The following is a 25,477-nucleotide window of genomic DNA, read 5'->3' as shown; positions in this document are numbered from 1 at the left end:
TGCTTTTAGCACTTTAAATATATTATCCCTCTGTCTTGCCTCCATGGTTTGCAGTGAGAAATTGACATTTAATCTTATGAGGCTGCCTTGTATGTGATACATTTCTTCTCTCTTTCAGATTTCAGAATTCTCTTTTTATCTTAGGCATGTCAACAGTCTGATTATAATAGGATACAGTGTGAGTTTATTTGCATTTTTCCTGTTTGGAGGTCATTGAATGTCCTAGATGTGCATATTTATGTCTTTAGTTAAATTAGGGGTGTATTCAGCTGTAATTACTTTGAATATTTCCTCTGCCTTCTTTTCTCTTTCTTATCCTCCTGGGACTCCCATAATATGTATATTAGTACGCCTGATGGCGTCCCAACAGATTCCTCAGGCTCTGCTCACTTTTATTCATTCTTTCTTCTTTCTGATCTTCAGACTGGATGATTCAATTGTCTTATCTTCAAGTTCACTGATTCTTTCTTCTGCCAGCTCCAATCTGATGTAGAACTCCTCTAGGGAGTTTAAAATTTCTGTTACTGTGGTCTTGAGCTGTTTTTTCCTTTTCATTATTTCCATTCTCTATTGATATTCTGTTTTTGTTTATCGATCTTTTTCCTGATTTCCTTTAGTTCTTTGTCCATATTTTCCTTTAGCTCTTTAAGCATATTTAGGACCATTAAAAAAAATCTTGGTCTGGTAGATTACAGGTCTGATCCTTCTCATTGATAGTTTCTAATGCTTTAATCTTCTCCTTTGCCTGGACCATCACTTCCTGTTTCTTTGTATGTCTTCTAACCTTTTGTTGAAACCTGGACATTTTGATATTTTATCATGTTATTGATGTTATTTAGATTCTGAAACATCTGTTTCAGAAGGTTGTATCCAGCTACTATTGTGACCAAGCTTTTCTTCAATACAAAAGCTACTGGGGAGGGGGGGGAGAATAAAAAAAGAAAACACCTTTCCCAGTCCTTCAGATTGACCTGCGGAATGCCCTCCTTTAGAGCTTACCCTTACAATGAGTTCAGAGAAAAGCTCCAGGCCAAAGCCTAGGAGCCTCCCTGGTCCTTTCTGTGCATGCGTCTTGTGTTAGGTATACATGTGTGGCCCAAGGAATTCCACCATTAACATGGTTCTGAATGTCCCCTCTTCCCTAGGAAACAGTTTCCTCACTGGCTGGACACTGCACTGAATGTCCTACAGCCAGTGATCCATTGCTCTAGACAGCCACTTGACTGCTCTCCCACAGTGTCCTGTAGCAGAGCTCTGTGCATGCCTTCAACACAAGGGGCAAGTTCTGGGACAGTGAGTCCCTCGGGCCAGCAGCAGACAGATTGGGCCAGACAACCATGATCCCAGCATGTGGATGAAGGCAACTCTGCTCCCTCTGGAACCGAGACCAGGCACTGGGGGCACTGGTGGCTCCATGCTGAGCTGGAGGGGAGTGGGGGAGGGACCAGCTGGGGCGCCATGAGATCCTGCTGTTTTATGTAGCATTTTCTTGATTTGGCACTTGCCCTGTTGCTGTGGTCCTTTAACAGTTTTCTGGAGCCCTGAGAAAGATGTTTCTGCCAATTCTTGCTGGTTGCTCAAAGCTTCTGTGGGGGGACAGAGCGCTGAAGCATCTCACACCACCATCTTGAACAGGGCGGAGCTTTTATGTGTACTCTCACTGATACAATGTTTCTCTTCTGACTACAGGATAAAGTACAACTTTGTAAGCCTGTAGTTCAAGGCCTCAAAAGTCTTGTTTCAGCATTCCTTACTCTGTCTTAGCATCAACCTATTCTATGACTTAGCCTCAAACAGTTAAGCAAACTAAGGTTTGTTATTTTGTGTGATCATGGTGAGGTAGGCTAGAATAGGGCACTCTGGGCAGGCCAGGGGCATCAGTTAGTTCAAATGGATGGTCAGCATCAAGCCATAGTTGAGACAGCCAGATGGGGAGCAGGAAGGAGGGGGTCAAGCAAAAGGCAAACCAAACCCAAGTTCCCAGAACCAGCTGAGATAGACAGGCAGAGGAAGAAAGGAGGGGCTGGATGGAAGGAGAACCAGACCCTAATCCCCAGAATCGGCTGAGATAGCCAGACGGAGGAAAAGGAGGGGTTAAGCCAGGGGGAGGGGACCCAGCCCTGGCCTAAAGCACAGCAACAGGCTAACATATAAAACCCAACCCAATGCAGCCCCTCTCTTGGGGCCTGCCCACACTAACCTCTCAAGCACGTATTTCTTCTTACCAACCTTTGCTATTTCCCTGTGTGTGCCGGCTTTTTCAAATAAACTTTACTGCTTGCTACTTTTCCTCTTGTCCCTGAATTCTTTCTTGAGACAAGAAAATGAGCCTGCACTGGAGCTCACTTTGGATGCCAACCAGGCTCTGGCAACAATAGAAAGAAGAATATGTTGATTTCAATCATTTAAAGGTCCTTGAAATTTTATGCCTGCTATGCTTGTCCTTGCAATCTCCTCTCTCCCATTACCACTGCCTCACTTTGGCTTTTCCCTCTTCTCAATCAGCCCCAAAGGTCCTTCAAAGAGTTACAGCAGCTTCCCTCAACAGAGGCTTAACATGCAGCTCAGATTTGGGACTTCCTCCTTTGCTGTCCTTTTATCTTATGTCCTTTCAAAAACAGATGTCAGTGTACAAGGCAGGGAAGCACAAAAACAGAATTTGCTTACTCTGGTAAGCCAAAGAACATGACAGTTTAATTTAAGCAAGATACTGCCAACATTTACTTGGCTTAAAGCTAGTAAAATGCCATTTCTTAAAACTGTATTTTCATTCGTGTAAGACAATTATCATTCCACAGCTATTTTAACGTTATTGAAGTTGGGAAATTAAAAAGGAAATATATTTTTAGGAAAAAATAAAAAAGACCTAACACATGTTTCGGTTCTAGCTTCTTAATTAAAATACATGATGTTCTATATTTCTAAGCCTAATATTTCTCTTGCTGATTAATGAGGCTTCCCCGGGGCTCTGTGGCCTCCTTTCCCACGGCCTCATCAGCTGTCCCCTCCCCCGCTGGGACTCTGCCCCCACCAGAGCCTGCGCCCACTCTGCTGCTCACTACTGCCACCTCTGATCAGTACTCACTACTGCCACCTCTGGTCAGTGCTCACTACTGCCGCCTCTGGCCAGTGCTCACTACTGCCGCCTCTGGCCAGTGCTCACTACTGCCACCTCTGGTCAGTGCTCACTACTGCCGCCTCTGGCCAGTGTCCCTGTCTTCTTGCCATAAATACCATCTTCTGCTAGTTGATGGAGACATACTGGTGTCTTCACCACCCTGCAAATATAGCTCTTTCTTCCCTGACTTTATACCTTTCTTGAATTTTTCCCCTTTTCCCATCTCCACCAGTTTGGGTCCTTCCCTCGTTTTGTGACCTATATTGAAATTCCACCTTCTCCCTGAAACCTTCCTTAATTATCCAAGCCGGAGTTTTCTTTTTTCTCTCAAGAACACTCAAAACATTTATTATCTGATCTATGCATCTGGACTTCTGCTTTTATGCCTTGTTCAGTCATCATTCACGTGACTGCTTGGTAAGCAGTGAAGAACTGCACAATGGTAAGCTGACTTTATTTGTAGCATTTATCTTTTCTTTCCAGTTACTTTGTGAGTTCTTAAAGGGCAGAGGCTAAATTCTCAACCCTGTTTCATGCCCCACAGCATCCAGCTCACAGCTCCTTATAGCAGAGATGGGGTGCTTGGGGTCTGAAGAGCAGAAGGAAGCGTAGGGGTTGGCAGTGCTACATCCACTAATATCTGCTCTGGGCTAGGGAAGAACTGCCCCTCCCCCCACCCTCCAGTGAAATGTGGGTCACTTTCACCCTTTCACTTGCTGATGCTTGAGTCTCAGCTCACCCTGCACTGCATTTGTGGTTGAGATGGTGGCCGGCGACCCGCCTGGATCACTAACAATGGAGAACGGTTGTTGGCCTCAAGAGATGCATGGGCCAGCGGCAGAATGGGGGCCAGCAAACTCTGTGGTGTGAAGTCACTGAAATTTCTGATTGGTTGTTATGCGGCATAACCTTGCCCATCTGACTGATACTTACTATTTAAAATCCCTAATGATTGGGGGTTTATTTAGGTGACAGAGCCAAAGTGGGCTTCCTGTTGGTGGGGCACCTCAAACTCAACAGATCTAAAACCGACCTGCAAGTGAATCCAGCTTGGTGGTTAAACAGCAAGAGGTTTGGGATCAGATGCACTAAGTTTTGAGTCCCAGCCCCCACAATTTACAGGATTTGTGTCCTTAACTGGCTGTATTTAAAGGTTTTGGTCTCAGGACCCCTTTACACACTTAAAAAATTATTGAAGCCCAGAGGGTTTTGGTTATGTGGGTTATGTATATTTACTGATTAGAAATAAAACTGAGACATTTAAAAATATTTGTTTATTAATTCATTAAAAATGGCAGAAAGCTCATCACATGTTACTATACTATATTTTTATGAAAAATAAATGTATTTTCCAAAAGAAAATATCTAGTGACAAGATGTCACTGTTTTACATTTTTGCATCTCTCTTTAATGTCTAATTTAATAAAAGATGGAGTCTCATATCTTTTTCTTGGTTTTGTATGCTGGGATATATTGTTTTGGATGAAGTAAATGAAGAAAATCCAGCATCACACAGATCTGTAGCAAAGAAAGGGGGGGATATTTTAATAACCTTTTCATAGAACTGTGGATATTCTTTGATACTAAACCAAAACAATCAAGAGTTACTTAAAAGTTAGTTGCAATGTGGAATCTGAAACTGTATCAATGAACTTTCATTATGTCACATAAAAATCCATTGGTCTTTCTTGTATTTTGAACTGAACTTTTGTGCATGATTTTGTAACATCATATATAGGTCACTTTTAAAACATTGTTTCACCAAAATATGCAGATCTTCCAAATATTGACACATTTTATTATACAGTATAGAAAAATCACACTCGTTAACACCACTATCAATCTCATCAGAAACATCTGTTAGGATTGGGAAGCGTTCAAGCTCATGGGGGCAGATACATATTTTTCAAAATTCTAAGTCTGCGTGAAAGCTTGAATTTTATCATTGGCAACAACTTATGTCAGTTGTTTTCCTTGAAGTGACAGGCTTGCTTTGTTTATTTTTGAGAAACTGTTTGCCCAGTCCCAAAGTCTGAATAATCATAATAATCAAGTCTGTCAGTTGTTCTTTCAACTAAAAATAGTGTTCAGTGAAAAAAGTGGCAGGTTCAGCTTTAACTCAATCAATCAGACAAGCATTTTTTTTTTTTTTCAGACATGATCACAGGCAGCAGCAGAACAAAATACTTATACCTCAATACATCACATGAAACAAAAAGATTTGTATTCAAGGGACAAAACTTGACAGAATTATCAATTTTTACTGCATCATCCAGGACACTCATATGAATTTGACTTGACTTGGCTTTTTTGTTGTTGTTGTTGTTTTCCCCTTGCAGGCACAGTTTAGGGCTGGTGCCTTGGCTAGTGCTAAGGTGATAGCACTTTTCCCCACTGTTGCTATTGCACCATCAGGAGAAATGCAACACAGAGGAGAAGAATGTATTAGTATTTTATAAAAATAGTTTTGACCTTTAGAACATGGCCCTCCTGAAAGAGTCTTGGAGACCTCTGAGGGGACCAGGGGGTCACACTTGGAACCCCCTGTCCTTGGGCAAGCTCCTTAACCCCTCTAAGCCTCATCTCGCCCACCTTTAAAAGAGAAATGATAGTAATAAAGCTGTTTTGAGAATTACATGAAATGCCATTTAACATGAAATAGTGTATGTAAAGCATTCAGTGGTATATAATAAGTGTTCAGTAAATGTTAGCTACTACTATTAATGTATTGATATTGTGAGAGTATAGCTATCATCTATAATAGAAGACATGATAATTTCATTTTTCCCCACAAACTTATTCCTCTGGCATTTTAGTCAATGCCCCATACCTCTCCTTCTGCTGTCCTTTTCTTTGCTCCAACCACTATCTATCCACACAAGTCATGTTGCTACTACCCCAGTGAAGAGCATGGTTTAGTGGAAAGAAACTGCCCTTAATGGCTGTTCTGGCTGTCACTAACCATGATCTTGGGTAAACAGCACTTGACCTGCCACAGACTCAGTTTCCTAATCCGTAAAGTGGGAATAAGAATAGTTCCTTTATTATTATTATTATTTTTGCTGTGTGTGAGGGTTATATATATATATATATATATATATATATATATATAAAACATTTGCAAGTAACTGGCAGAGTGCCTAGCTACAGCATGTTTTCAGATTTTAGATTTTTTACTTTCCCCTTTTCCTCATAGCTTGCTTATTTATTTATTTATTTATTTATTTATTTATTTATTTATTTATTCATTTGCTTTTACCATTCTTTCTTCTTGTCCTTCCCTTCTCCAATCCATCCAGAATGTTATTATTGAATGAACCTGCTTGCATCATAGTTCATTCATTAAATCTGTACCTGTGTCCCTCAAAAGACTCGCTCAAGTCCTCACCCCCGGTTCTGTGGCTGCACCCTTATTTGGAAGTAGGGTCTTTGAAGACGAGATGAGTTAAGATGAGGTCAAACTGGATTAGGGTGGGTCCTGAGCCAGTGTGACTGGTGTTCTTGCATGAAGAGGGAGACTGGACACAGGGACAGACATACATAAGAGAGAAGATGGCCATGTGGGGACGGAGGCAGAGGCTAGAGGGTTGCATCTACAGGCCCAGGAACTCCAAGGCTGGCCGGCCACCACCGGGAGCTGGAGGAGGCCAGGAAGGACCCTCCCCTACAGGTTTCAGAGGTGCATGGTCCCACCGACACCTTGATTTTGGACTTCTGGCCTCCAGAGCTGTGAGCTGATACCTTTCTCCAGGTGTTTGTAGACCTGGGACACAAGAGTGACTATAGGAGCCTGAAGTCTTATAGTGGACATTTTGGTGACCTCCTGTTTAAACAGCTTTCCTGGCTCTCCCCTGCCTTCAGATGCACCCAATGGAAGGTCATTTTCCTTAGCCTAGCACCGAAGTCTCCCTTGATGTGGCTGTACTCAGCTTCACATCCCCATGTGCTGGTCAAACTGAGCTCCTCGTGGGAGCTCCCATGGCTTCCACCCCCAGGCTTCCAGGCCATGGCTCACCTGTCCTCTCTGCTGCCAGGCCTGAGCCCCAGCTCCTTGCCCCATCTCGGGGAGCCTTCTCCAGCCCCCCACAGGGTAAAGCTTCCTTGCCCCTGCACTTCTGTCAGGCTTCCTTTGCCTGCTTCTTCAGGTGCTTATCTTCTTCTTCAAAGGCTCACCGCCATTGATGTTTGTCTTGGTCCTTTCACCTGGAGGGAAATGCATTTATCTTCCTAACTGTAGAGTCACGTGTGTCCACCCCCCCACCCCCCATGCCATGTTTGTTGATGGGTAAATGAATGAGCTTTACTTGTTCTGTTCAGGTTGTTAACCAGGATCCCACATCTTAAAGTAGCTGTTGTAAAATGAACATCTACTTATTAGCGAGAGTACCAAAAACACCAACACGTTTTGTGTGGGCTGCTGAAGATTCATACCCCACGCCTTCTGTTCTTTTTAAAAGTCAAACTCAGATGCTTCCTATGGCTCCTGAGGATACACTGCTAGGAGTAAGCCCTCATCTTTATTGAGAGCAGGAGGATATGTGATTCTAGAAAAAAGAACAAAGCAGCCAAGTATATAATCTATTTCTGATTAGAAGTTTCTAGGAGATAGCTCATTCTCGTAGAGAGGCTCTGACATCACTCTGTGTTTGAAAGAGCAGAAGACAGAATGGCTTTTGGCTTCTGATCTTGTGCTCATCCTGGGGGCCTGCCAAGGCCACAGCCTCTGCCTTGTCTCCTGGTTGTTGGTTCACGGTTGTCAGAATCCTGGGTTAAACCTCTTTGGGTAAAAATCTTGGTTGAGTGCCCGGTTTGACAGAGTGGGTTTTCCCTAAAATTTTTGAAAGTTTTGGAAGCAAAATGAGAGGAGCTCCTTGAGAGTGTTGGCGACACCACTTTAAGTCATCCAATATATTCTTCCCGAGTGTCTGCTGCAGAGCGGAGGCTGTGTCCTGGATTTAGTAAGAGTGAGGTTTTTGCCACATCTATTTTTTTCCTGCTCACTCTCCTCTGCTGGGGATAAGGATTCTCTTGCCTCCCTAAGGGTTAAAGGATCAACTACCAGTCACTTTCCCATTCCCTAGTGCACACCAGTTCTGGAGATGTGGGGTGTGGTTAGCAGATGGCTAAAATATTGTAATGTGGGTCTGATACCACAAAGACCTTATGTCCTGCGTTTTCAGATGAGACCCAGTTTTAGACATTCTATTTCACTGTCAGATCCTGATTTTAGAATGGGAAAATGACCCATAAGGCCATGCATAACTCACAAGGCCACTTCTCTGTGCGGGAAGACGACCTTCCTGAGGAGTGTCACCTGCTCCTCTGCTTCTGACCGAGAGGGTGGGGACAGGTGGGATCTGGGCCCTGGTCTTTGTCATTCAGGAACAGGAGGCCCCGGAGAGAGGCAGCGGGCAGGGAGGGAGCTGAGGGAGAAGTGGGTGCTGAGTTCCCGCCATTCCCTGAGCCCTGGCCCCTTCGTGCACACTGAGCCTCTGCTTGGGAGGCCCTCCTTCCTTTTTCTCAGCCCAGGAACTTCCCAGTTCACCTTTAAATCTTTGTACAGAAGTCGCTTCCCCAATAAAGTCTTTTCTGACCGATTTCTGGCCCTGAGAGATTTTGTTTTTCCCTCCGTAGATTCCAAAGTGTGTCCCATCTTCCTGTGCTTTAGCATTTGTCACGTGGTAGTGTAATTACTCGTGACCATTTTTGTCTCCCTAACTGAGGGCCCAGTACCAAGTTTTATGCTTCTCTGTATCTGCCTTGCAAAGGGCATGTCGGCCAGATAGCTCTATCAGCTGAATGAATCAACGGAGACCAGCCTTTTTGGTCTAATGTATAGTTATAAGACCAGAGGTCATCAGTTTGGAACTTTATTGATTATTAGATTATTGGGTAATCAGTGGTTTTGTGGATATGTCTTTATGCTTTCCCTTAGAATTTAGGAAAATTATTTAAAAAATCACCAGCCTGCTGTGATCCTACTGCTAAACAAGCCCCCCCCCCCCAAGAGAGGTGGCACCTTGCTTTTATTTATTTTTTTCATTTTTAAGGGACACAGCATGGTTCCAGGTTCCCATATGGGGGTGCAGCTGGAATGAAGGAGAGTAACCCCAGGAAGAAGAGCCATGGGCTGCTCTCCTTCACCTCGCAAACTTTGGAGACGATGGGTTTTTGTTTTCTTCTACTGAAGGCTGTCCCCTTACACTTGATGGTTCAGGTGCAAGAGGCAGTGAGACAAGCAGCACTAAATTCCTCATCATGTATCTGCGAGTAAACCCATGGGCGTGCTTTGTTCCAGGAAGCTCTCCCAACTTGTGGTTGGGAGACAGAGCTCCCAGCAAGTCCATTTATCATGTGACTGGAGTAAGTGAAAGGTAATCCTTTTTAAAACATGAGTTATGGGGCTTTGTACTGTGCTATTTGTCTACGTCTATTGTGGGAAGGTAGAATGCCAGGGCAAGTTTATTACTTAAACAGAGTGTGCTCTTCATTGTCTTTAGGGCTCAATTTTCCATAGCTTGTTCCAACACACAGCAATACCCTGTCATCGTGAATTTTGATGATAACATTGATTAAGCACTTAGAATTGCCTGTTACCATACGTGGAGTAGGCATACAAGAACACATACCTGGTAACCAAGCTGTTTAATTAATAGTCTTTGGGGTCTATTTAAACACACCTTGGTTAAATATTTAATATCCACCATATGTGGGGAATATTTTCTTGGAAGAAAGCTAAACAGCTTTGGAAATTGGAAAGCTTCTAGAAGTCAGCTAGGCAGGTACGTTTTAGAAGTTTTGCAAGAAGAATAAAAGGGGTCAGTGCAGTCAACCATACATGTGAAAAACCTCACTGAAAAAATGAAATAGAAGGATTCCTACATTTCTTTTCCCTTCCATCAAAATGGTTTTGACATGTGGCCATGAACATTGGCTGAGTGGGAAAAAAATGGCACTACCTGCATTCACACAGAATGGATAACATAATATATTTAGTCTCAGATTTAAGAAGTCAATATAAACCACAAAGAGAAAAATCCACGGTCTCCAGACTTTCTTCTTTAAAACTTGCAGCAGCAGTGCACTGGCAATGCAATGGCAACATTGTCCTAACACTTTCAAGGCTAACCCCCCATAGCATTCCCATTTACAGGGCTCAAGCCAAAAGCATGCATTCAGCACCTGCTTGTCTATCCCCCCCCCCCCCGCCCCCCACAGTTCCTCAACCTTGGGTGCCCAGAATCTGGCACAGGTGTTCATTAAATGTTTAAGAAGCTGGTGAATTTTTTATGTCCAAGCAGAAGATACAGGCACTGTGAGGCTGCTTAGCACAGTCCCAGGCACATCGTGGGTGTCCGAGGATATGACAGAATGTGAATGGAAACATGGAGCCTGCCATCAGGAGCTCACTGAGTGGACAGGTTCAGGCCAGGGCTGATCTTTGGGTCCTATCGACTTCTTTGGAGACAGAAATGGTCAAGGCTTGGAAGAGGCACAAGGGAGTGCAGGACCATTAGAGAGACTTCTAGTTCTTCACTGAGATTGCTTTCGTCTTCAGCCTGCCACACAACCCAACTGGACAGCCCTCTGCCAGGGCTCTTTTCCTGACTGGGGAGGGAGGCCTGGGAAGTCCTGTAGTGACATAGGGACTCTCTAACGAGGCATCTGTTCCTCACTTTGCTTCTCTGTAGCTCCAATTTAACAACTAATTTTTATCAGACGTTTTGAATAAAATCACACCCTCCCTCTTTCATTACAGTGGACACTTAAAACTACATTTATACAAAATTACATTCACCCAAACCTCTATTAAGAGCCAAATCCCAGGCCTAAGCTATTGGCCAAATTCCATTTAAAAAAAGGATTTTAAGTAAATTAGTTGAGCTGGTTAAAAACACCTTCATCAACATATAGAACACTGGTGCCAATAATATTAAGAGTTGAATTACTGATTTTTAAAAATAGCAGATGGTACATTACACTAGCAGGGAAAAAAAGTGACTCCCCTCCCTTCCTCCGCCCCCCATCACTTCGGGGGTCAGAATACTACTGACCCCTTGCAGGGGCCACAGGAGGTCAGGTGGCAGGTCCTGGAGGGAGAGAGGGTGTCTAGGTCATGGCGGGGGGCTGCTGGAGAGGAAGGGAACGGGAGGCGCGGAGGCTGGTGGCCGGAGGGGCCGAGGTCCGCGGCCTGGACGGGGAGGGGCAGCGGTCCTCCTCCGCGCTCACCCCTGGGTTGGGCGGGCCGGGAGCCACGGGCGCCGCGAGTGCACCCCGGGGCGCTCCCGCTCCCGGCCGCCAGGGGGCGCGGAGGGCGCGGCGCGCAGGGCCCGGGCGGGGGAGGCGGGCGCCGCGGCAGGGGCCGGGAGGGCGGCGGCGGCGCAGCTGCGCTCCGCGCGCGTCTGCGGTCCCCGCGCCCAGGCCGGGCGCGCAGCTCCGCCGCCGGCATGCGCCCGCCCGCGCTGCTCGCGCTCCTCGCCTGCTGGCCGGGTAAGTAGCGGGCGGCCGCGCCCGGGTCCGCGCGGGGAGGCGCCGGCGGCCCAGCCCTGGCCCCGGCGGCCGCCCCGTCCCCGTCCCCGTCCCCGCCGCGCCCTGCGCGCCCCTCGGCCGCCCGGGCCCCGGCCCGCGTCCCCCCGCCTCCCGCGCGCGAGCCGAGCGCGGCGGCCACCCCGCAGGACGCGGCCGCGGGAAGGCGCAACTGGAAGAAACTTTTCCCGGCGAGGTGGCCGCGGCCGTGCCCGCCCCCCGACTGCCGCCCGCGTCCCGCCTGCGCGCCCGGGCGCTGGGGGCCGGGGCCGGGGGGGAGCGGGGGTCCGGCGGCGCCGGGGGCCCGTCCCCTCCTCCACTCCCCGCGCGGCCCCTCGGGCACCGCCCCTTTCTGCGGGTTTCGGGGCCTGGCTGGGAGTCGCGGGGCGCCGCGGGGACCCTCGGAAGTCGCGGGTCTGTGCTGGGCCAACGGAGCGCAGTTCTGCAAGCGGCACTTGCGGCTCGGCTGTTGCCGGAGCCCCCTCCCCGGACCCTCGGGGCGCACCCCCCGCCCCCAACCCCCGTTCTCATGAAACCAAGTGAACGGAGGTTAAAACACAATGCTAACCATCGTAACCGACTTTCACGATGCGATTCGTTCACATTTTAAGGGGTGGGGGTGGGGTGATTCCCTTTTCGGAGATCTCGGCGTCCGGGTGTCCAGCCCGGAACCGTGTGTTTCCAGCTCAAAGGCGGTTCAGGGTTTAGGGACTTCGGGGTAGTGCAGTCGAGGAAGAGACGTGGCGTCCCGCACGCTGCCGTTTGCTTGGGCCTTCCTGAATCTATGTGGTCTGTTTTTATTTTAGGATTTTAATGTCTCTCAGAAGGAGGGACCTGTGTGCCTCTCGGTATATCCTTGGCATTTCTCTAGGTGCTCGGTAAGAGTGAGCAAAGCGAGGGATGGTAATTGGTAGCGAATTGTTCACACACATGATTAATTAAGCAACAACGTGATTAAAATGTCCGGGCACCTTGGGCAGAGAAGGATGTGCTGGATGGTGGGGAGAGGCGAGCTTGGCTGTAGACGCGCTCGGGTGGTGGAATACTGAGCGTGTCCCCGGGAGGAGCGTGCTGGGGTGGGAGATGGAAATGGGCGAGGTGGCTCCTGGCTGCGTCCTTTGGCTTGTTGCCTGGAAGTTTTGCAACTACCCAATTGGGGTGGATGGTAGCCGAAATTGGCATTTTATTTATAGCACTGAACTTTATAATGCTGCACTCGGGACATAATATTTGTATGCAACCTATGTACTGTGTGGGCTGAACTGCACAATTGTATTGCTGTGTGTATCTATTTTTTTTTTACTACCCTTAAGGGAACATTTGCACTGTCCAAACTTGATAATACATGAAAGGACATTCACAATGAAGTAAAATGTCAACACATTTTTAGCGCTGTCTATTCCAGTGGTGAGGTTGTCAGATAAGCACAGTAAATAATGCAAACCCCCCACGACACATTTGGGTTTTGTGAACTGGCTTTGTGGGTTGGTAAGACAGGAGGCTGTATTCTTCCATTTCCAATGTAAGTTGCTGGTATGTTTTATTGAGCTTGACCTGAGGTTGTGGGGAGGATGCAAGGGTGTGTGAATGGTCTCCTCTCCCAAGGTTCTTGGAATCTTGCTGGGACAAAGAATGTGACACAATTTCTGAGGCATGTGAACAGTCCTGAGAGTTTTAAAATACCTTAAATATTCCTTTAGGAGATTTGCCTGATGGTACATGTTTAGTTTCCACACAAACTAGCATATTCATTTGGGTTTTTAAGAGAAAAGTCAATGTAGAAAATTCATTTTAAATTTATTTTAAACCCCCATGCATATACAGACAAAACTCTCTGCAACTTCAATTCTAAAGTTCCGGCACCAGTTCTAGAAGCAGAAGATTTATTCAACCCTTTAAGCCACCACTTACTAGCTGGGTGGTTTTTGAGCCTCAGTTTTCTCATATATATGAAATTGGAGGCACAGACTAGATAGACTACTAGAATTTTGCAGTCTCTTACAGTTTAAATTACTCATTCTATTGTGGTAGAGACTCCTAACTGCTCACCCAGTATCCCTCAGTCCTTTCTTTTCCTGACTAGCAAAACTCTTTTCTAATCATTGGGGGCAAAGGGAAGGGCAGAGAAATGGCTGGAGTGCTGGCAGTGTTGCTGGCAAGAAAACATTTCTCAGTGGTCCTTGAGCATAAAGGTAGCCAGTGAGATGTATGTAGAGATTGCTGGGTGGGGCTTCCGGGTAAGCTCCTAAAAGGTGGCTGACCCAGCTGGGATGCCGGCCTTTCTGCCCTGTTTCATTTTTCCACAATGTGGGCTTTATGGCTGGAGCTGGTGCAGCCATCCTGTGACCATGAGGCTACTTTGATGATGGAAGCCCTAGTAAGGATGGCAGAGCAGAAAGATGGAAGAAGCCTGGGCACCAGATGGATTGGGACTTCATGCCAGTTCTGGATCGCCTACTTCCAGGCTTGTATTACAGGGATAAAAATAAACCTCTGTCTGTTTCAGGCCCAGTTGTTTGGGCTATTATATGCAACCAGACCTAATCCTAATTGATACATCTGTGAAAAAGCTTATTTGAACCAGTGGTGAAAATAATAGGTATTAGCCTTTAGCTCTCTTACCCCTATCTCCACTCTCTATGAGCCAACATTGTATTTCTTAGCACCTGCCAAAATTAGGATGATTTTTCATTCTGAGCCAGGTCTTGCTTGGATTCCTTTTGATTGCAGTGAGTCAGAAATTGTAGGACTCCACGAGTCAAATCTGACTCAAGGAGGTTTTATGTTTTTTTGATTTTTGTATTTTAAACCTTCTGTTTCTTAAGTGGGACTTGAACATTACTGGCCCAGATTTTAGCCCTCTGGATGATTCTCTGTTGTCCAGGCACTCCAGGACCCCCAAATCCCTTGGGACTTGACCCAAGGGACTTTGCCTGCTGCTGACAGTCCTGCTTTGTGGTGGGAGGGAGGGGAGAGGCAACTGCTTCAATTGAGGGGGGTTGGGGCAGTGAGGAGATGTTCTGACCTTTTATTAATTTCCTCTGATGGAAAAGTTGTGGGCCCAGTGCTCCAGCCAGTCCTAATAACTGATCCGGTTTGGGGCTCTAAATGCCAGGTTTTTTTGCTCCTTGTTAGAAACATCATAAAGCAAGCAAATTAATTTCTAGGCACAAAGGGTCTGCTTATGGGGAATTTACGAATGCTGTTTTTCTTCCTTGTCGGATTGTGTGTGATGCTTCCTTGGGATTGCACAGATTCTTCCTTCAGAACAATACCCAGGAGTCTCTGTATTTTCTTGCCATCTTTTCGATGAAAAAGGGAAAGTTCTGATGCGAGCCAGGGGCTCCTCAGACCTCTTCTTGATTGCAGGCCTGCTTAACACCCTGTTCCAAAGCTCTGCTCACTAAACCACCACCCATACATCTGATGCAATGTAGGTGCTGATTTGGACTAGAAAATGTTAACAATTTAAAAATAGGAATAATATTAACCAGTTAACATTTAAAAATAGGAATGGTGTTAGAAAGAGAAACTGTAGCGAAAGTTTCTTTCATTTGTTCAGAAAGTGATTGTTGTGTGAAGCCTCGGGGATAAGCAGGACAAGCTGGTGGGAACTTCCCATTTGCAAGCGTGTGGGCTGCTGGGAAGGGGCAGTTTCGAAGGGTGGATGGCTTTGGCCTGGCCTGTGCCAATCAACTGGACCCCCCCCCCCCCAGGGGACATCTGGCAATGTCTAGAGGCATTGATTGTCACGACTGGGTGGGGGATGCTATTGGCATCGGTTGGGCGGAGGCCAGGGATGCTGCTGAGCTTCCTGCCGTGCACAGGACAGCCCCTGACGGCAAAGAACTGTCCAGCTTGAAATGTCACCAGTGTGGAGGAGCTCAAGAAACGCCTCCTAGAGGAAGCAGCATCCGAGCTCAGACCTGAGGGGAAACAGACATCAGCGAGGAGGGGGAGGGAGAGAGCCTTCCAGCAGAGGAAAGGAACTGGGTGTCTAGGAGCAAAGACGGGGGACTGGAGAGCTTGAAAGGGGCTGGGAAGATTAGGGCTGGCAGGCCCGGCTATGCATTTGGCACTTTGCCCCAAGAGCAGTGGGAAGTTAGGCTGCAGTGGGGGAGGCACGTGAGTTGACTGGCATTTGAAGACGCTCCCTCTAGTTGCCTGTGGAACCAGGGTTGGAGGGGGACAGTGGGACCATAGCAGTGTGTGGGGGAGATGGTGATGGTGGAGGTGGAGGTGGGGGCAAGTGGAGGGATTCGAGGGCCATGTTAGCAGCATGTAGGAATCCATAAGGCATGCTCTTTGATTGGGTACAGTGGGATGGGAGAAGAGGTGGGTCGAGGGTGACTTGTAGATTTTTGTCCAGCTGCAGGTGCTACTTCCGGACACAGGTGCTACTAGAGGAGGACCAGACTTTCTTTTATTTTTTAAATTACTTTTTGATTTTTATTTTTAGGGAGTTTTGCAGTGTTGAGCTTGGGGTGCATGTGAGGTGTTTGGGTGCCCTGTCAGCTGGCAGTCGCTGGGTGGGTGTGGAACTCAGAGGAGAGGTCCAGGCTGGGGAGATGTCGGTGGTGATTTGAGAAGATTCTTTTTATTTTTAAAGAAGAGAGCCTTGATCTACAAAATGAATTTATTCGGTGTTTTATTTAATCTACCAAAGAGGTGGTAGAAGTTGGGAAAGAAAGCAGCCCTTATTTGCATGATATAAAGCTGCAGTTTTCAGCAATGATTAAAAGTATCATCACAGAAGCTTTAATCTGTTGCAAGTATAGCAATGCCATTTTCTCCTAGGACCATGATGTATTTTTGCTCCTGAAAGGATATTTTGTGAAACTGAAAAGGTAGTATATTTGAGTTTACAGCATTGCTTCCTGTAAGACGTTCAAGGCTCTTTATTCATCAAGCTGGATTTATCTTCTCCAGATCCTTGAGGGTGGATGTGGTTTTTGTGGATGTGATTCTTAGTTTCTGAGACAAAGAAAACAAAGGAAGTTAAAGGACCAAGGCCCACCATGAAAACAGTGCTTGAGTTGCTGTTTGGCTGTCCATCTGGTATTTCTTAAACTTAAGTGTGCATGGGAAGCTCTTAAAGGAGCACCTGTTTGTAAAAAGATGCAGATTCCAGGGTTCCTGCTCCAGATTTTCTGATTCAAAGGGTCCCAGATGAGGCCTATGGATTTATGTGTTTAACAAGGTGCCCACGCGAGCTGTACATGTGGGCAGGTGCGCGGACCCCTGCCTGGGCCACCTGGGCCAGGTGTGAACTGGGGTGTAAGCAGATGGTTGTCATGCTCATGAACATCTGTAGAGTGTAAAGATGACTGATGGTTGCTTTTGTCTTTAAGATGGAGATTGCAAAGTCTGGAACTGTTGCCTAATCTTTACCAGTTGGGTGCTTCGTCTGTTGGGGACGGTAACCTCTTCACTCAAGCCAAGGAGCCTTTCTCTGGTTCTGGCATCATTTGGTGGCTGTTCTAGTTTTGCTTATGCTGCCAGAATGGAAAACACCAGAGATGGATTAGCTTTTGTAAAAGGGGGTTTATTTGGTTACACAGTTACAGTCTTAAAGCCATAAAGTGTGCAAGGTAACACATCAGCAATCAGGTACCTTCACTGGAGGATGGCCAATGGTGTCTGGAAAACCTCTGTTAGCTGGGAAGGCACGTGGCTGGCGTCTGCACCAAAGTTCTGGTTTCAAAATGGCTTTCTCCCAGGACGTTCCTCTCTAGGCTGCAGTTCCTCAAAAATGTCACTCTTAGTTGCACTTGGGGTATTTGTCTTCTCTTAGCTTCTCCGGAGCCAGTCTGTTTTCAATGTCCATCTTCAAAATGTCTCTCATCTGCAGCTTCTCTGTGCTTTCTTCAAAGTGTCCCTCTTGGCTGTAGCAGCTGGCTCCTTCTGGCTGATCTTATATAGTGCTCCAGTAATTTAATTCAGACCCACCCTGAATGGGCAGGCCAACACCTCAATGGAAATTATCCAATCAGAGTCATCACCTACAGTTGGGTGGGGCACATCTCCATGGAAACAACCTAATCCAAAGTTCCAACTTAATCTCCACTAATATGTCTGCCCTACAAAATTGCATCAAAGAATATGGCTTTTTCTGGGGGACATAATATATTCAAACCAGCACAGTGACTTTTCAAATACTTCTGGGGGAATATAGTCTATGGAGCACAAATCTCAAAAGGTGAGCGCAGTGGGTTGTTGGAGCAAAGGTTTTTGGATAATGGACAAGCGAGGTCCTAAAGGAGTTAGAACCTCTCAGGGTGTATATGCTATGCGTTGGGTGGCACCGGCAGTGGTAGCTTTAAAATCCACTTTTGTAATAGGGAAGGCATTCAAAGGTTAAGTGTGAGTTGAATTTTTGTAAATTAAGCCTGTTGGTCAACTGTTGAGTAGTGCTCTTGCGAGGTAAACGAATGACACCGAGCCCTCATTTCCTTATTTGAGGTTTGGTCTCTGCTCCTCTTTAGTGTGTTCCATGGTCTCTTGTGTGACCAAGATTTTCCGGACCCTACCTGGGACTCAGGCTATAGAACATACTTGTGGGACTGGGATTTTGATTTGTTTAACTGAGGGATGAATCCAAGAATCAAATGATCTTTTACTTTCTAAAATACATGGTTATTTCACTTTTCTTTTCTTTTTTTCCCCTTTATTGTCCTGCCGGTAAATACATTTACCATCTGGTGTATAGGACGTATTGGTCATTTGGCAAACTTTGTGGCCAAGTGGAGAAAAATCTCTTGCCTGTGTGTGGATGTGTTCCGGTGGAACAGGGCAAGGCTGGGGAGGGAGTGGGCTGAGGAGGAGGAGGGGGGGCGTGTGTGTGGCCTTTGGATGGGAGGCCAGGCCTCCTTCCTGCTTGACTTCTCTCAAGAGGCTGAATCATTAACTGTTGTAGAAGCCACAGGACTGTGTAAAAGGGGGGGGCCCTGACCCCCAAATAGCATCCAATTCTCTACTTGCTGAGGTGGCAGGAAGGTGCTGGCAGCTTCCCCAGTAGCATCTCCTTACCTAGGGGTTTGATGTTTGGTGCCTGAGCAGAAGGCTTGAGACCTCTTCCCAGCTAAGAAGGGTCCTGTTTTGGGCCTGCGTGGACAGTGACTGTTTAATACCCCCTCTGCAGGGAGGGAATCCGAGGCTCAGAGAGGCTGGGTCCTGGCCCAGAGTTGCTCAGCTGCTAAGTGGCCAAGCCTGGATCCAAACCCAGATGGCCTGAGTGTAGATCTGTGTTTCTCAGGAGGGCCTGAGTCCCTGACTTGTTGTGCATCTTCAAGGAGCGAACTCGATGAACTGTCATCTTGAGGCATCTTGTATAATGTTCCAAACCCCTTTCCCATTCCGCAGCTTGTGCTTCGGTAAGTCAGGGAAGCATTTATTGGGGTGTCACTTCTGTAAAGGATTTGCATGTTGTGGCTCTTTTGTCATAGTATTCCCTGTTCTGCTAGGGGTCAAAGCTGGGATTCAGTGGCGGCTCTCCCTGCTCCTGCTCTGGAGCCTTAGGACATGGCCTAGGAGTCCACCTGGGGCTGGCTTTTGTTGGGCAGGGTTGAAATGGACCCTCCTTTGCAGCATTTGAGGCTGACCGCTCCATCCAACAGTGAGGTTCTCAGCTGAAATTCCCTTCTCTCCTGCTTCTCCCTCCTGCCCCAGCCATTTGTGGTTCCCCTCATAGGCTTGTCCCTGAAATGTTGGGGCTCCCCGTCCCCATCCTTGGCTGCACACACTCTCTGGGTGAGCACCCCCAGTCTTGGGGCCTCATTTCCATGGGACTCTGGACACACCTGAGTCAGCCCCTTCCCCAACCTCCACACTGAGCCCTACACCTGATAACCCCTCCAGAATATTCCACAGGCATTCACATTTATCCAGACACATCTGCTTGCCCCTTGATCCTCTGGGTTGCTGAATGGCAACCTGTCTGTTTGCCAGAGCTGCTATGGCAAATACCGCCAACTGGTTTTGGCTCAAACAACAAGAGGTGAGAAGAAATCCAAAATCAAGATACCGGCAAGGCTTACTTTGTCCCCCGAAGTCATTAGTTCACCGATGCTGGTTCGCTGCAATCCTTGGGGCTCCTTGGGGCTCCTTGGCTCGCATTGCTGCCTGCGGGGCATGGTGAGCCGCTGGCTTCCGGCTTCTTTCTGCGTGGCCGTCCCCAACTTCCAGCTTCTGGTTTCCTCTCCCTATAGAACCAGTAATGTGGATTAAAACCCACCCGGATTCATTTGGGCCACACCTTAACCAAAAAGAGCGTCTTCAAGAGGACCTGTTTACAACGGGTTCACACCCACAGGGATGCGGATGAAGGTTAAGAGCAGGTGTTTGTGGGGTTCATAATTCAACCTACCACACACCCCATTCTACCCAGTTACTCAGACCTGAAACCTGGGGGTCACCTGCCCTTGTGCCCTTCCGGACAGCCTGTTTCAAAGCCGGTGGATTCTGCTGCTTTAGTGGCCCTAACGCCTCCTGTCCCTCGCAGCCAGGCTCTGCCTTGACTTAATTTGGGGATAATTCCTTGTCTCTTGCTGTCTGGCTGCAGTAGCATCCTAGCTGCTCTGTTTGTCTCCTTTTCTGTGCCCCACAGCCACCCAGACGCCACCCGAGACATCTTTCTAAGGCACGAGTCTCAGCCTGGCCCTCCCCTCTAGGAGCCAACAGGAGCTGCTCACAGCACGGAGAAAACCAGCCTCCTCGAGCCTGACCCCTTCCCTGGCACAGCCCCTGCCGCGCCCACACAGGCTCACCCCAGGGGCTCGGCCAGCGGCCCTGCAATCAGAACCCCCCCGACTGGCCTGGGAGTGGCTCCCTCAGCTTTCTTCCCCAGATCCTGGCATAAAGTGTGGTGCGTTATACACCCGCAGCCACTCCCTGGTGGTTTGTGGAGCTGATGAAAATGTGAATGAATAGCTGCTGAGGCCTGGAGCATTTTCCTCGTGCCAGGCCCTGCCGTCAGTGCACTGCCCGGGCTGAGCTGTTTGCTCCTGGGTCACCCGCCGTGGGTGTGGCTGGTCCTGCGGTCAGCCCCAGGGTGCCGTGCCAGGGCGGTGGTGCCCCGCTTTGGAGGCGAGCTGCTCCCAGCAGGTCCAGGGGCCCAGCAGGGAGGATGGAGAACAGACGGCCAGGGAGAGGTGGGTGCTCACCCCCAGTGAGTGTGCCCACTTCAGTTCTCCCTGCTGCTGTGGGTTACTTTGGGGCAGGTGATTGGAAACAAGGAAAACTGGATGTGGGCTGTGTGTCCTGGAGAACTCAGAACTAAACCTGGGAACCTGCTGGGGCCGGGGCTGGGTTGCTGGCACAGGGCGTCCAAGGCTTTTGAATAGAGCACCGAGTAAAACCTTTTCTAAGTAGGTCACAGGAAGGAGGGTAAAACCCAAAGACTTCCTCTCTCCACGTGTTATAAGAAAAAGTGGCTTGGTGCACAGCACCCGTAGTGAGAACCAGGGCATCAGTAAGAAGCTTCCAGAATTTGCTCCAGCGTGACATCGGCCTTTGATCTCACAGAGCTGGGGGTGCTGCTCTTGTTCCCTCCTGGCTTTTGTGTAGGGCAAATGGCCAGCCACACCCTCCCCAGACTGACAGCTGTCAGCATGCTCAGGATGTTCAGGAGCTGTTAATTCATACTTTGTGCATGATCTCATTTAGATGAAAAGCTTCTAGTGCTACCCCCCTCCTTTTTTTAAAAAAATAATTTGATTTCTGTGATAGAATGTTCCTGGAATAGTTTGGGAGAACAGATCAGGAGTGTAGGAACAAAATAGAGTTAGGAGCGAGGAGGTGCAATCGTCCTTCCGGAAGGGGTGGGGGTCTTTGCCTCAAAGGAACCAGAAGAGATCTTTGGTGATGAGTGTTGCCTAAGTGCACTGCAATTAATCCCTCTCAAGTTTTCTTGCACTCCAGGGCTCAGGCTAGCCTATAAATCTCAGTCCCAGGTTAGTTGTAAAATCTTGATTTATCTCTCATTCTAGGTGTGCAAACACATTGGTTGGCTTCAATTATTTAAAGTTATCATGAAAAAGGTCTCGTTTCTATTGCCTGCCCTGATTTGCACTTTAAATATAGTTCCCTGTAGCAATTCACTGGAATTCATATTGAAAATAGAAAAGGGAAAATGACTTTTAAACAGCAGTTTGGCGTAGAAGAGTATGATTTACCTTGGAATGTTTCTCCAATTGCATGCCAAGGCACTAAGGCCAAACTTTCAAGCATGTCTGCCCTGCTGATTCTGGAAACTAGTCTGAGACCCACCAGCAAACACTGAGCCTGGGGGTCACTCCTGGTGCCCGTGTGTGCCCTGTTGGTGGGAGGCTGCTTTCCCTTCATCCATGTGCTCAGTGTTCCTTATCCAAGGCACGTGGTGTTAACCTGCACAGCCAGGTTCACGAGGGTGACAGGTATAAGAAATTACCTTACTTGCCAATTTTTCTCACTTTACTCATCTATTTGCACCATTTCTCCTTTGTTCCCAAGAACTGTAAAAGCGGGGATTTTGTTGGTAGGAATTCTGTTAAGTGGTTCATTATTTTCAGGTTGAATTTATTAGTGGTAAAGCACATTCTGTGCCTTCAAAATGCATTTGGCTCCTCAATGATTGCTTTTGTTTTATTTAGATTATGGAAATGCAGAGAGAAAACCAACTAGCATGTTTTGTATTCATCTAATGGGGATTATATTGCAATATGATTTGCTCTTATGACTGAAAGTAACTCTGATACGTTTCTTATGTCATTGTTTTGAAGATTATGTAACTTGTATCTATGCTGAGAAAAAGGATTTTTTAATTTCATAGCACGGTGATGGGAAGAAATGATGAAAGGCTTTTTTTATTTTTAGTTTTTATTTTTTTTAAAAGATTTTATGGCTATTTTAACTCGATGTCTGTGTAGTTTTGGATAGAACTGGTATCTGGTTTACCCTTGCCTCAGGTAAGCCTTGTCTGAATAAAGGACTTGTTTTTTAAAAGGACAAGTAGGATTTGTGGAAATCCTGATGTATTACCAACATCTTCCTTCTATGTAATTCCTGCCATAAACAGTTGCATCCTCAAATAATATTAGCTGCTTACTTATGAAAGGTGATGCATTAGAAATTTCCAGAACCAATTCTAAAGACATTTTCCCTTCACAATCAAGTCTACCCTAGAGACCCAAGTGTTTTGAGTTGAAATACTCTTCCTCGTCACATAGCTGCCTGGTCTTGCGAACAGGTGAGGTAAGAGTAAACGCTGGTTGAAAGTCACTGAATGTGTTAAATTGAGACAGTTTTCTTGATAAAAGAAAATTCTAACTCAGAGAGCTTTGACTATCCACATTTGAGAGTGGGTTTTTGAATCAAAGTCATGTATTAGATTGATCAGTTTTCAGAGCCCACAAGTTGTCAGAATGTTCTATTTTCTGGAGCTCTGTGGTGCTGAGTCATGGTGTAACATGTCATGACCTGACTGGATGGTGTTTGTTAAACAATTCTATTTTTGATATCTTTTTGAGCATTTAATGTATGCAAACTAGCTTGGAGGCAAATAAAATGAGACAAAACCAAAAACTAAGTGCCCCGAAGGAGGGGTTAAATGGCGTTTTGGGTGAAATCCTTCCTTTCTTCCTAGAATCTGATGAATGATTTTAGCTTCCCTTTACCTTCTCTCTCTGTATGTGTTTTATGTGTGTGTGAAAAGTGGGAAAATGGATCAAAATCTGATGAGAATAAGTGCGGGGTGGGGCACTAAACTCCTCATCCTACTGGGTTGGTGAATAGACAACCCCTGTGTGATGTGATCCCAGGGCCAGCATGTGGACTTGCATTCATTCATTCAATAAATATGCATCACGCTCTTTCTGGGGGCTGGCTGTGTGCTAGGTGCAGGGTGAACAGTAGGTAAAGCTAAACTCCTGCCCTCATGGAGCTTGTGATAAACTAATAATTAAGACAGGCAAGAAACCAATACGTACATACTGTCGGCAATAAATGTGATGGAGGAAAAAAAAAAGCAGAGTGGAGGGATGAGGGATTTACTGTCTTATATGAGGTGGCATCAGAGGGGCCTCATATAATGCTTGCTGTTATCTAAATTCCACACATAGAGGGGCACTTGGCTTTACCTTTCCCCCTTGTCTTTTGAAATGTCATCCTGGAAATAGAAATGATCAATCCACATTGGTCATTTGCTTCTTAGTGTGAATATGTTTTTGATGATTTCCTTTGAGCATATTTGAATGGAGAGAGCAGTTGGAGGCAGCAGATGCCTGAGGGGGGTGAGTGGGGAAGCACTGGAAGGGATCCAGAGGGATTCAAAGGGATCCAAAGGGATCTCGGTGGGGTCTCCTCTGTTGCTCCGGGCGAGCCCCCACACCCCTGCACTGCATTATTGCCTGGTGCTCTTGCCTGTCCCACCCTTTTTTACATGACTGTTCCTTGGCATTGCCTGCTTACTCCTGGGGATGCCAATTGGAAAAACAAATGCTAGGAAATACTTTCTTAGCTCCTCAGGAGAAATGTGCTATGAAATTAAGGCATTATTTTTTTATTCTGTTAACCTACCTGACTGTTTGGTTTATCATTTAGCTGTATATTTTCAAAGTGTTAAGTATTACCATCATGTTGTTATTTTTTAATGCGGAGCCTGCAGGTATCTCTAGGGAAATCTTTGTCTCTTTATGGGCTCGGACTCAAAACATTAAATCATCATAAATGGGGACTGACTGTAATTCCCCTTGCTCGCCTAGCCCCATTGCTTTAGTAGGGTTTTCTCCATACCTGCCAGCAGTCCCTGCTTTAGGCATCTAACCCAGCAGTCCCGCAGGCCCATGGCTTGTTCGAGGTTTAGCTCCGTGGCCTGCCCGGTTCTGGCAGTGATGGTGAAAGTTGGAATTTGTTTTTCTTCCCTCTGGAATCTCAGGAATTCTTTGCTTAAGAAGGCACAAACCAAGGTTTCTAAGGAGTAGTATTCTGGGTGCATCTCTTTTGTGTTTTCTATGTATAGACTCAAATGCTTTACACAGATTTTGATGTCTTTGACGTACTGTTTCTTCTGCTTGGTAGCCTATTCACGTTGGCTTCGCCTTGATGAATCATCTTAGGTCTGGAGGTGAAGGGCAGCATTACAAGTTTGCAGCAATGCAGCTGCTTAAAAATGAGCACATGTGTCTTTTTCAAGTATCTTTTTTACTCACCATAAGCAAAACTGTTGAATGTCAGATGAATCTTAATTGCTAATTTTAATGTAAAAATGTTTCCTTTTTTTCCAGCTTTTGCTTTGGTTTCTGAAGATACAAATAAAGAGGTCAAGCAGTCTCAGGTACTATTTATAGTAATCAAATCTCCTCCTTTCTGAGATTCTTTTGTCTCTTCTTTAATGGGAACTGTAATGATTCAATCCTTTAGTAGTTATCAAGTTTCTTGAAGTATGAATTAACGAAATGTCGAGTAACATGGCTTTTGAATTCCACATAGCAACCCACAGGTAGTCTTCCTTTAAAAAAAAATCCCTTAATAGTTAAAGCAGATCCATTGCATGCTAAATTCATTTCAAGAAAAAGATATACGGACCTGGAATTAGAAATTTTAGAAGTCTAGCTTGGATATCACAGTTTCTCCAGCCTTACCACATCTTAACCTTGGGTTTAATTTTCCCAGTCTGAGCAAAAAGGATTATGCTTTGCCACAGAGTTGCAAGCTCCTCATTATCCATCACCCTGAAGGAGGTGCCCTGGGAGGGGGTGGGCTGTGGGCTGGGAGAGAGGGCCCAAGGGCCACAGTCCCTACGGCCCTGCCAGACCCCGTGCACATCAGAATCAGAAACCTCAACTGCAGAAACCCAAA

The 25,477-nt window shown here is 46.5% G+C and overlaps 1 protein-coding gene across 2 annotated transcripts in view; it reads left to right on the top strand.

The window, feature by feature from the left end:
- Positions 1-11,553: 11,553 nt before the first annotated feature.
- Positions 11,554-25,477, top strand: part of B3GLCT (beta 3-glucosyltransferase) — a 112,805-nt gene continuing 98,881 nt past the window's right edge. For both annotated transcript variants that reach the window (XM_037799994.1, XM_037799996.1), the window contains exons 1-2: positions 11,554-11,608; positions 24,904-24,953. In XM_037799994.1, the coding sequence (XP_037655922.1) occupies positions 11,566-11,608; positions 24,904-24,953 (93 nt within the window). In that variant the 5' untranslated portion in view covers positions 11,554-11,565. The remainder of the gene's footprint in view (positions 11,609-24,903; positions 24,954-25,477) is intronic.

Source organism: Choloepus didactylus, chromosome 12 (genome assembly GCF_015220235.1).
Source record: "Choloepus didactylus isolate mChoDid1 chromosome 12, mChoDid1.pri, whole genome shotgun sequence".
Lineage (NCBI taxonomy): Eukaryota > Metazoa > Chordata > Mammalia > Pilosa > Megalonychidae > Choloepus > Choloepus didactylus.
The sequence above is the reverse complement of the archived record's forward strand: the minus strand, read 5'-3'. Positions and strand labels throughout refer to the sequence as shown.